The sequence below is a fragment of the Camelus dromedarius genome, chromosome 12 (assembly GCF_036321535.1).
Source record: "Camelus dromedarius isolate mCamDro1 chromosome 12, mCamDro1.pat, whole genome shotgun sequence".
Lineage (NCBI taxonomy): Eukaryota > Metazoa > Chordata > Mammalia > Artiodactyla > Camelidae > Camelus > Camelus dromedarius.
The window spans coordinates 40,950,318-40,962,900 of record NC_087447.1 but is presented as its reverse complement, the minus strand read 5'-3'; the positions used below and the strand labels follow the sequence as shown (position 1 = coordinate 40,962,900).

The window sequence follows — 12,583 nt, the reverse complement described above, 5'->3', positions numbered from 1 at the left end:
ACTCTGGAGGTGGCGCCTGGTGTGGGAGAGGCAAGAGGGAACCTTCTCTCTGGAGGTGGCACCGCAGTCAGGGTGCCCTTCTCGCCGCCCTGGGCCTCCTAGAGAAAGCTGGCAACTTGCACAACAAGCTCCCCCAGTCTGCAGGGGCTTAAAGTCTCCTTTCTCAGGGATATGGAGCAGGGAGGGCCAACAGGTACATCACTTTGGCTACAAGAACCCCAAGTTCAGGGGAGCCAGGCCCGAATCTCCACCGAGCACCAAATGACTGCCAAACCCTTTTCTTAATCAATAGTAGTTTATTGTCAGTTATAAATATTTTTCCACGTGTCCCCTATTTACAGTTGCAAAATAGTTTTTGATATGACACCCTCACCCACCATTCAGCATCTTTCTATAAACTCCATGAAAATTGAATAGGAAATAAAGAGCTCTTTGGGGGGCCCACTAACTTGGTTCCCCAGACTCCAAACAACCCCACATGGACAGCAGGCAATGTTGCAGCAGGTGCTACACAGTAGCAAAGGGCAGGGGGGCAGGGGTGGGGGCCGCTCCCAGCAGGGTCAGGATGCCAGGCTCCTCAGGACGTTGGTGATGCTCCAGTGCTGGCCGGAGCACCTCTGCAGCACCAGCTGGAAGCCGAACTCCGAGTCGCTGTCCTCCTGCAGCTCCAGACAGCGCTTGGACTTGCGGTTCTGGATGGGGCCTCCCTAGGAGCCGGGGTGGAGAGTGGGGTCAGAGGGCGTCGGGGATCCTCAGGCCTAGTGGCTGGTGGGGACTGTTTGTGTGTGCAGCTGCCTGGGAGCTCTGGGGTCAGCATTCCCACGAAGCCTGAGGCTCCCCGTTCTCAAGGTGCTGCTCTCCTCCCTAAGACTGAACTTGTGCCTCAGTTTTCTTCATAGAGTCTGAGTTCTCTGCTGGGACAGACACCCCACCCAACCCCAGCTTCCGTCTCCCTGACTGGTTTGCTCCTACAGCACCTGCCCTGGTGGCTGAGCCCTGCTCCCCATAACCGTGGAGCCTGTCCCCCAAATCCTAGTTCCCTAGGACCATCCCATGATTGGCCTGAATTTGAGCATCACCAGAGGCCCGGGACCTCCTGCTTTGAGCGTCCCCATACTGGACCTCTTGAGTCATCAGTGCTGGCCTCCACCAAACCCAGGCTCCTAGATACCGTCTTAAGGCACTGGGCTCCCTTGGCCCTGGATATGCATGGTTTCCCTCCGTGCTACTGATGTCCCAGAATGTTCTGCAGCCATAGATACTCGGTTCATGCCCAAAGCCCCTTGAAAGAAGGGGTGTTCTGCTTCCCAATGCAGCCCTACAGCAGCAAAGATAAACCCCCCAATTTTGTTTTTAGTGAGATCCTTGCAGGCCTTAGACACTCTAGGGCTGCTGGTTGGCACCTGGGCATCAGCCTGGACTGCTTGAGCGTCTCTGAGTTACACCAAAGATGTGTTCAACTGGGCTTTGGCTTCCCACGCAGGCAGGTTCTTGTAAGTGGGGCCCCTGTAGCTTAATGGTACTTGAGTATATGGTGAAAGTCACCTTTCCCCAGAATACTCTCCTCTGGTGTTTCCCATCTCAGCAATAACCAGGCATCTCTATTGACACCTCTGCTTTCTCCCCAGCATCTGATCAGGTACCGACTCCTGCCAATCCCACCTCCCTCCTGCCTTATGATTGTCTTCTTATCCTGATCCCATCACACCTGCCCTGATTTGGGTCACTGTCCTCTGTCACCTGGACAATGGCATCAGCCTCCTAACTGTCCCCCCTTCCCCCTCCAGAAGCAGGACTCTGCAGTCCACGCACAGCTGCGCCTGTGCCCGTCCCAGTGAACCGCACACTGAGACAGGGGGATGCACACCTCTTCTGTAAGGAAGTCATCCCCTGTCTGCCACTACCATCCCTGTGACGACCACTGAGACTCAGTTCTCATATCTGCCAAAGACACTGACAGTATCTACCACATGCCTGCCACCCACAGATCCCGTGCCCAGGTGGGTATCTGGCAGAACTGTGTGCACCAATTCTGAAACACAATTGTAAAAGCTTCAACCTGGAAACAATGCAGACGTCCAGCCATAGTAGAATGGATAAATAATGTGGTTATTCACAGAACAGGATGCTACTCAGCATTAAAAATGAGCAAACCAGAGCTCCACTCAATAAGGATAAATCTCACAAATATCATGCTGGCAAAAGAAGCCAGACAAAGAATCCATACGCAATTCTACTTAAATATTTCCAAACAGGCAGAATAAGACCACAGTATGAGAGTCAGGAGAGGGGTTACCTTGGGGAAGAGGGAGTGGGAAAATGATGGACAGGAGGCAAAGGGGGGCTTCTTGGGGGGTTGGGATTGTGCTATTTCCTGGCCTGGATGGTAGTTACATAGATACTGGCTTTGTTTGAAATTACTGAGTTGAACATTTATTTTTGTATGTATCTTTGCATGTTCCTTTATGCATATGTGTTATTCTTCAACTAAAAAAATTTAAAACAAAAATCCAGCTCCTTGAGAAAGGGTTTTGAGTGTGGCTGAAGGAGGCAGGGAGTGAGGAGCTGGGTGGCAGAGTGGGGATCAGGAGTCTATTTATGTGTGTGGGGGGGCTGGGGAGGTGTGGGATGCCCAATTTCCCATGTGTGGGAGATGTCCTGGGGGCCACAGACCTCCTCAGAAGCACCCGAGTGAGTATAGCAGCCCCTCCCCCAACACCCCAACCCAGCATCTCCCCTGAGCAGAGCAGGGACTCGCGGCTCCCAAGAGCAGAGACAGCAGAACAAAGGAGGACAGAGATGGCTGCTCCTCTGGGGCCCACAGATGCAGCCTGAGAGAAGCCTGCAGGCTCAGGCCCTGAGGGGACAGAGGAAAGGCTGGCCCCCAGTCGAGGGCTCAGAAAGGACCTGGGCGTCCCCACGCTGGGGGAGACTTGGAAGGCCGACCTTCTTGTCCTCACCTGTAAATAGACCGGCCTCGATGCTTCAGCTCAGCAGGGGCCCCAGGCCCAGGCACCAGCCCTCCGGGCTGAGCACTCTTCCCTGGGCCGCACTGTCTCCGGAGCATTCTCCTCCACTGACTCAAATCCTTGTCTTGGGGGCACCCAGCCAGGCGCCCCAGGCCTTGCCCTCTGGTTTCCACACCGGGGGCGGCTCCTGTTTCTCCACCTCCTCCCTTCCCACAGGGACAGCTGAGGCCCGGGTCCCCCAGTTCTGCGCTTTACCGGGGGAAACATTCACAGTTCCTTGTGGGACACTTTGGTAGAATTTTTCCATCCTGGTTGCCCTCCTTTGGACAAACGCCACTTGTTCTGTGTCCCTCAGAACTGACCACGGAGCAGAGGGCCACTACCTCATTTCCCCTGGATGAGAGGCTCCTTCAACATTGCCCAGGATTCTGCACTTTTGCTGGCCATACCACGCTCCTGAACCCCAATGGGATGACTGTAGAGTCCATCCCCAGAAGCTGTGGTCCACTTTGGGTCCCCACCTGTCCCTCAAAGGCTGGACTTGTAAACCGAGAGGCATCACTTGTGACTCTTGCTCTAAGCAAGGCCACCACGTCACGCCACCAGGCCCAGGTTCCTACGGCTTCTGTCTCTATGGTCTGGGCACTTGGCCACTCACACCCAGGATGGGCTGTGTCACTGGTGCTTCTTTAGTGGGCCCGGGGCCAGCCTCCCCTGACCCTCCAACATCCCTGGCAACTCAGTGGTGTGTCCTACCTGTTTTGCTGGAGTAGAGCTCAGGCAGCGTGGGAATGAACCAGCCCAGCTCTCTAACCACCAAAGTCTGCTGGCAATTTGGATGGTGAGACAGAAAGGGGAGAGGGCTGAATTAAGATCCTTTTCTGGTTGCTTTTCTGGCTGTGTGGCCTGGGGCAAGATGCCCTGGCCTTCTGGTTGCATTGTCTCTAGGGCCAGATAATAATTTCTGTCCTGATTACTGGAGGATAAGCTGCAGGACTGATGGGCAACCCCTTTATCAGCTATAAAATAACAAACGGATGTCAGGCTATTACAGTATCAGGAGGAGAGCTCTAGAAAAAGTGCACAGCAGGCAGAAAGAGGGGCCAGGCCGAGTGCCCCATCCACTCCGCTGAAGATGCTGACTGCTCAGATATCCTCAAGGCCGGCCAGCTCGGGCCAGGCCTTGCCAACAGCGAAGCTGCTTCACTGACCCCGGACTGCTGAAGCTGGGAGAAATCTGTCCAGAACAGAAGTTGCCACAGCCCCCTCCTTTCCCACCAGCCTCTCAGGCACATTGTAAGCCTTCCATGGGGGCACTGTGCCAAGGCCGAGAGAGGGAGAGGGCAGAGGTCTCGGAGAAGTGAAGTGTCCCTTCAGAGACTCGCGTACAACATTTCCCAGGCCCTGCCCTGGCCCAACCGTGCCCTCGGCTCCCTAGAGACAGGAAGTGCGGCCACCCCGCGGCAGACACAGCCTGTGTGGCCTCCGGGAAAGATGTGGAAGAAATGGAGTGAGGCTGAGAGCACGGCTGTGGAGGAGACAACCTTAGTGAGAGTGCCTGGGCCTGTGGTGAGGGTGGAGTATGAGGCCGGGGAGCTCCCTCCCTGGACTCTCTGAGAGGAGAGTCTTCTAGAAGAGAGTGGTAGGGCAGCCTTGGAGGCCTCACTGAGCCGAGCCTTGGTATATGTCTTGAGACGTATCTGGGGTATGGAGAGGGGGCCAGCCCACCCTTTGGTGCTAGAGCCGCACTGGCCATGGCCAGTCTCCCTCCCATCCTCCTCCTGGGATCTCAGCCTCAGTCACTGAACAAACTCTGGGCTCTCACCCTCTCTCTGGGCAAATTCCATTCCCGAGGTTGCCAAGGAGGCTTCCTTTCCCCGCCTCAGTGAGCTCCGCACTCCTGGGTTACTGTCTGTACCTCTGCCTGCAGGCTCTGCACCGGAGATCAAAGTATTTAAGGCTTATCTACCACGTCCCCAGCACTGTGTCAGGTGCTTCACACACTCGGTCTCACAGATTCCTCACTGAGGGGTGCAGATGATAATTATCCCCATTTTGTAGACTTGGAGGCTGAGGCTCGGAGAGGTGGGGTCGCACAGTCAGTCAGTGGGAGAACCAGGCTGGGAGTCCAGGAGTCTGTCCCCTTCACTGTTCCTCCCTAGGATGAGCAGCCAGGCCCTCCCTACTGTTTATCCGTCCCCACGCCGGTCTCAAGGGAGTGGACTTGCCGGAGAGCTGCTGGTGCCCTACTGCCTAGGCTGGGGGAAGGTCATCTGGACGAGCCTCAGGGGCTCTGGGGAGCCAGTTGGGTCCAGTTCTTTTGTGTGCTCTCTGCAGACATGATTCATCCATCTATCCATCCATCCAGTATATAATGAGTGCCTGCCACGAGCCAGGAACGGTTCCCGGCCTCCGAGCTACATCAGTGACTAAATAGGAGAAGATCTTCGTTTTTGTGTCTTCTAGGAAGGGGAGCAGACAGTAAATTCTACAGTGTTAGAAGGGGCTTGGGCTGGGCACAAAAGTGTAGAGCAGTGCTGCGGACTGACTGTGTCCCCTTCAAATTCACGTATCAAAGCCCTGATCCCCAGTGTGATGGGAGGTGGGGCCTTTGGGAGGTAGTTAGTCATGAGGGTGGAGCCCTCGTGGTGGGATTAGTGCCCTTAGCAGAAGACACACAGGAGGGTTGATCTCTTTCTCTGTCATGTGAGGACACAGTGAGAAGGTGGCCGTATGAAAACCAGGAGGAGGGCTCTCACCAGACACCAGGTCTGTGGGCACCTTGATCTTGTACTTCCCAGCCTTTGGAACAACTAAATGCTTGTTGTTCAAGCTTCCCTGTCTCTGGTCTTGTTACAGCAGCCTGGATGGACTCGGACAAGCAGGGTGCGAGGGTTTGGGAGCGGTGGTGAGCAGGAGACAGATGATCCTCAATGAGGAGGTGAGAGCCGGGCAAAGATGTGAGGGAGGAGAGGAGGAGCCCAGGGTGTACCTGGGGGGGTCGGGGTAGGAGATGGGGCCCAAGAGGGGAGGGAGGGGCAGGCTGTGTGAACGGACTTAGGCTGTTCATCTGGTGCCAGGACCAACCACTACAGGGTCTGACTGACATGCGCACTGGGTCCCTGGCTGCTGTGTGATGCAGAAGAGTGTGGGAGGAAGGAAGGAAGCAAGGACACCTGTTAGCAGGGTCTTGTCCTCACACATCTCTGGGCTGGATGCAGAGCCCCAGACCAGCCCCGCCCTCAGTGGAGGGCGCAGTTGCTTGGTTTACCAGTCCAGTCATCTAAATTACTCGTGTAATACAACTACAGGATCTGGAAACACACAATACTTTTAATTAAAGAATTTAAATAAGGGCAATTAAACCTGGCAGGAGAGATGCCACAGCACACAGAGAGCTTAATTGGAACGGAAACCAAGTTAAGTATGGAAGCAGGGTTAAAAAAAAAGAAAGCTGAATGTATAGAGTTAAGAAGGCTAATAATAATTCCTAGAGCTGGGTTCCCAGCCCGCAGCCTAGCTCCTTCTCCTTCTGAGCCTCTCTGGAGTGGAGACTAGAAAGGGCATCAGAGGCAGTATGAGAAGAAGCAAGGAACTCTGCCCCCAGCCTTGCCTCTGGCTCTCCCTGGCCGTGACCCTGGCAAGTGGCTAAGCCACCCTGGGCTTCAGTCTTCTTGTTTGCAAAAGGCACTGGAGCATTGTGAGGCACTTAGACGTGGAGCACTGACCCTGTGCATGGCGGGGCACGTGGAGTTGTGGTCCGTGAGCCCCTTGGGCTGAGGCATCGAGGCGCTGACCCCAGATTGCACAGACATGCACCTCCCCTCCACCTGTGTCCCCAGGTGTGTCTGTGGCAGGTAGAGGTGGGACAGTGAGCACTGGACTGACCTGCCCAGTTCCTCTTGGGGATGTGAGCGGGGTAAATGGATTCAACAGTCCCTGGAGGGCTTGTTAGACCCTAGATCACTGAATCTGCCTTTTTAAGTTCCCGAATGTCACAGCTGCTGGTGGTGCTGGTCCCAGGACCACACTCAAGCAAACAGTTATCCTATCTCGGGAAAGGCTGGGGCCCGGCTTGCCACTTGCACTCACCACCCTGAGGTGGAGCATCCGGAGCTGCTGGGCTGAGCTCAGGCTGGTCTCACGTTTGCACTCAAGGTGTTTTCGAGGAGGTTGGGTGCAGATTGAATCCTGTATTCCAAAAACTGCTTATTTCTGCTTCCTGTTCTAATTAATTTTCTGTGGGCAAGTGGCCCAGTGGGTCTTTGACTTTAAGCACAGTGGGCTCGGGAGCTTCCAGGTTACGCAGTTAGTGATTAGTAATCAAATAGTACAAAGCACGGGCGGGATGTTAGTATTCGTTAAAGAAACCCTGAGATTGAGTCTTTTTTGTAGAGTACAGTGGTCTTTCTGTATAATGAATATTCAACACTTGGTTTATTCAAAAAGTGCTTTGGTGTTTGTCCTTCTTAGAGGAGACTCACCTGGGCCTGAGTGAGAGTCCGCCTGGGATTTGCTGTGAGGTCTGTTGGACTGAAAATGGGCTAACGGCAATGTCAAGGGCAAAAGGAAAGGTGAAGGGGGTTATGGAGACAGCAGGACTGCTGGAGGGAGTCTGCGGAGGAAGCAGCCAGTGCACAGACACCTACAACCGGCTTGGCAGGGAGACGCCTGCCCCAAACTCCCACTGCAGCCAGGCCCTGGTTTTCTAGAGGCAAGACAAAAGCTCCACGGCGTGATGGTTTAAAGCATGGGCCTGAGAGGCACAATTCCCAGCTTTGACCTTGGACAAATGACTTAATCTCTCTGGGCCTCAGTTTCCTCATCTGTAGAATGAGGATGATAAAGCACCTGTCAGCAATGTCATGAGGGATAAATAATATTTAGACGGCAGTTACAGTAGTACCTGGCATGTGGTTAGCCTCATATAAATGTTTGAGAAATAAAATTTAAAATCTCACCCAGGTCTGAGTAGTGAGGCCCTGAGCCATCACACCTGGTCCTGACTCCTGCTGTCTGTGGGCTGAGCAGGGGAAGAGGGACATGCTGACTGCCATGAACTGAAAATAACTAAGAAAGCATTCAGGGCCTAAACAAAGCCTTGTCAGTCCCTCAAAACTGGACAGTTCCACACTTGCCCCTCCTATGACGTGAAAATGAAAAGCTGCTTTATTACAGAGCCATAATGAAACGCCCGATTATAGTCTTTTCTTCTCAGTACAAAAGGTTGGACTTCCTGACAGTGCCTGGGGATGGGAGCGGGAGAAAGTCAAGGCCTCCTCCTCCTTGCAAGCTGGGAAATTCTTTGGCAGAATCAGTGGTGCTCCCTGGGAAATGGACTCTGCAAGTAAGTTCTTTCTTGAGTGGGTTATTCATCTTGCATCAAATTATCAAATTGGACCACATGGATCAGAGCCAGTGGTCCCTGGATGGGCAGGCTCGGCTCTGCACTCAGCCCTCTTCCAGGCAGTCTCCCCAGGCCCTCGAAAATCTCTTCTCTCCTGACCTGAGTGGTCCTCTCTCCTGTTATCCTCGATGTCCCCCATTTGGAAGTGCATGAGCTCTGTGCATGGGGCAGGGGTGGGAGGACTGCCCACGGGTGGGAACGCTGCCCTATGTGCCCTCGGACTTCTGGATGGACCTTTCCACCAAAGAACCCAACGGCCAATGGGAGTGATGGTCCACTCCAGAGTCTGCGGCAGCATGAAATATGGTCTCAACACCCTGACATTTCATCAAAGCCTCCTTTTTAAAATCAATATTCACACAAACTGCTACTCCCCTTCATGTAGCCTGCATACTTGCTTTAGTAAAAACCATTTCCACCCCCTCTCCCCCAAATCTGAAGTTACAGGAAGAGTAACTTGGAGAAGCCAGGGGCTTCATGCATGTCTGTGTATTGCGGCTGGGATGCGATACCACCTAAATGTTTTCCTGTAGGGATTTTCCGACTAAGCAGGGCCCTTTGAATGTTACGTTCAAATGTCCTTGAAATAGTCTAGTTCAATTAGGTTTTTTTGACATGCATGCACGTGCCAAGGACAGTCATTGAGGGTACGGTTTCTTCATCTTTGGGTCTCCTACAAACCTAGCTCGAGACCTGGTATGCAGGATATTGGTGTTAATTGGGAATTTTTAAAAGGACTCCTTCATTTGATCGGCAGCACCCTGGGTGTCTTCTGTTGTAGGCTTTCTGATAGGTCCCGGAGACGCTAGAAGGGTAAGATACAACCCTGCCCTCCAGTCTGTTGGCTGATGGGAGAGAGAATCACAGATGAGCAACTCCGTGGAGTGGGGCAAGGAAGCCCCTCATACCAGGAGTCCAGCTTATCTTCAAGTTCACGGTGCTTTCTAGAAAGGCTTCCAGGTGGAAAAAGCCCTTCTCAGGGCATGCTAACTTCAGGAGCTTCAGATGACAGGATTTAGGGGTTGGCAAGCCCTTAAAACCATCCAGTCCGACTCCACTTAGAGCTGAAGCACCTTTGATGGCCGGTGCAGTGGTCCTCTGAGCCTGCCCCTTCCTTGACTGGCCAACCTCATGGCCAGACATCTCTGACCAGGAGAAAACTGCTCTGTGAGTTGTCCTTGAATCTCTCCCCAGCTGGTCCTCCCTCAGCCACATAGGACAAGCCTGCTTTCTTTTGCCTAGAGAAGCCCTTCAGATATTTGAAGGCAGAGATCAGGTACTCCTGAGGTCTTTCTGGGCAAACAGTCTCCGTTCCTTCAACTACGCACTCAAATAGATGGACTTTAAGGAAGTTAGACTTTAGAAGACATCATAATAGCCCTCCTCGGGCACGAATCTCTTCAGTAGTATCTTGGAGAGAAGATTCCGGTATTTGCATAACCATTCAAAGTAAGGGGGACGAGGGGATGGTGAGGTGGGTGGGCGTTTCTTCACCACTGAGAGGCAGTCCATTGCTTTGCTTGACAGGTGTCCTGCCCCAAAGTTCTCCTCTGCACTGACCTGACAGCTGCTTCCTCCCTCTCCTCCCATTGGTCCGGGGGTCATTGACTAATTGCCTCTTTCACTAACACAAATCCCAGAATCCCCACCCCCACCCCTCTCAGTATGCATGGTACTTGGGGAAGATTAAAGTTTTATACTTAATGCATATGAATTTATAATCCCAGTACATAGTTTAGGAAACTCTTTAATCCTGGAGGGGTCACAAATCAGAAGAATCATGAAGGAACAACTACCACTTGTAACATTAATGAAGTCCCATCATGTGTTGACGTGGGAAATGGATGTCCACTGACTTCTTCAAACCCAGAGTCGGGTGGTCCTGGCTTCATAATCTCCCCTCACAGCTACCTCCATTTAATCTGTCACTACTTCCAATAGACTGCTGAAATGTCTCTCAAAGTCCTCCCCAACAGCTGCCTGGCCCCACAGACCCAGAGCAACCAAGTTTATCCCTTTTCTCACAGGGAATGATGGGACAGGCCTCTACTTTCTCCCCTGTCTTCAATCCACCTTGTAGTCTGCTGCTGGAAGGATTCAGACCCCACCATAATAATCCACTGCTTGAGAACCATATATATATGGATATATATGCTTTTTCATTATAGGTTAGTACAAGCTGTTGAATATGCTGTACACCAGAAACTAACACAATGCTGTAAATCAACTGTACTTCAATTAAAAAATAAAACAATTAAAAAATAAAAATTCTACACCTTAAAAAAAAAAAAAAGAACCTCCCTCAGTTCCTCCCTTTGCTTTTAAGTTGAAGTCCAGACTCCTTGGTACAACTTTCAACAATCATTATCTGCCCTAAACTGACTCATGTCTGATCTCTCTCATGTCCTGTTCAACATTCTAAATTCCACCCATATCGACACTGAATTTCTATTCCTTGTACGTGCTCTGCTTTTTCTTGCCTTTGCCCGTGAGGAACCTCTACATGGGATGTTCTCCCTTTCTACGCCTGGGGACTACCCTACAACTTTCAAGATCCAGATCAAACAGGCCTTGAATGTGAAGCTATCCCTGAGTTGTGTAGACAGAGCCCATCACCCTGGGCTCCTGGAATATGATACCCCCTGCCCTCATGTCTGCTGTCATCCTTCAGTTTTGTTATGTGTTTACATTCCCATGAGCTCCTCCAGGGCAGAGGCCCTGTCTGATTCATATCTGCAGCCCTCCTGCCCAACCCCTGTGCTCAATAAATGTTTGATGAATGACTGAAGGAAAGAATGTTCATCATTGGAAAATTGCTCATCAGAGCCCTGTACATCAGTGTTGCCAAGAGATGTTTTCATCAAATGTGGTTTCTCAGTGTCAGTATCAGATGCTGTTCTGGTTCATCCCATAAAGCACTGGAAATTCAGAAGAGCTTGCAGGGGTGAGAGGAAAGGCATTTTATTTGTTAAACAGAAAATCAGGCTAGGAGATGGAACACTGAGATATGCAAATGCCTATGTTCTTTGTAGGAGAATCTGAGAGAATCGTACTAGATTATTTTGAAATTAATTCAGCCTGAGTGTCTGTGGAGTTTAAATGCAGCCCTCAGGAGAGTAAATAATGCAGACTGTGAAACTGAAAAGGAGATTTGAAACGCACCAGTAAAATCTTTCAGCCCAACTTCTGCACCAGCACATTTTAGTTAGTAGGAGCCCCATGTAATTTGCAATGATTAAAACCTGTTGCAAGAAAATTAGCCCAAGCAATGACTTTAAATCACTTAAGAGGCTCCCAGCTCTCTGGCCTCATCAACAGTAGCTCCTAACCAGTGAGGGCTTGGGGACAGATTCCAGGTCGCTTGATAAATACTGATCATTTTGCATTCAATTTCAAAAATGTCACCTACATTAATTTTTAAATACCAAGCAAGAGTGGCTGCTCTGGGTTTGCAAATTAGGAATTTAAAAATATTACCTCCAAACAGTTCCCCTTGGTGGAAGGATCAAAGAGGCCACTGTCAAAGCAATCTGGGAGTTTTAATTCAATATACATGTAAGGAACTGGAAACTGCCCAGTCCCCAGGGCTCTCCATGCCCACGTGGCCTGCTTTGTTTTTGTCCCTTCAAGCAGGGATTGTGCAGGCTGCTTGTTTAAAGCCATATGCTGAGATAAATGAATGAAGCAGCTGGATTTAGGAGGAATGTTCCTTGACCTGCCCTGGTCAGGGATGGGCAGATGACGTGAGGACCAGCCAGGGGCACCCAGGCACCTGGATCCGGGCATGTGTGGGAAGGCTGTCTGTCTGCGAGGGCTGGAAAGGAGTCAGGTGTACCCATGTGTGGGGCTAGGAAGGCAGAGCAGCCTGGGTTTGAATTTAGCCAGCCTGTTTGAACTCTAGCTCCATGGCTCCCCCACCATGTGATCTTGGCCAGATGACCTAATCTCATTTTTTCATCTTTGAAATGGAGCTGCTACGCTTATTAACATCAAACTGCAGGAGGCTGGACACAGGGGCCAAAGCCCCACAGACAGACGGAGCTCTGTTCCCCTGGTGATTTTGAAGCTCCTGGGAGGAACGAGACCTCTGAAGGAACCAGGGAGTCTATTTTAGTTCAGGATCACTCATATCTGGTGACACAAAGTCCTCAGAGTGGCAGGTTCTTGGTTGGGCTGTGATCTCCGGGGGCTATTCCAGGACAGCCCG

The 12,583-nt window shown here is 51.7% G+C and overlaps 1 protein-coding gene across 2 annotated transcripts in view; it reads right to left on the bottom strand.

Annotated features, from left to right (window-relative positions):
- Positions 1 to 276: 276 nt before the first annotated feature.
- GALNT18 (polypeptide N-acetylgalactosaminyltransferase 18) overlaps positions 277 to 12,583 on the bottom strand; it is a 313,567-nt gene continuing 301,260 nt past the window's right edge. For both annotated transcript variants that reach the window (XM_064492571.1, XM_031460024.2), the window contains exon 11: positions 277 to 707. In XM_064492571.1, coding sequence (XP_064348641.1) covers positions 561 to 707 — 147 coding nt within the window. In that variant the 3' untranslated portion in view covers positions 277 to 560. The remainder of the gene's footprint in view (positions 708 to 12,583) is intronic.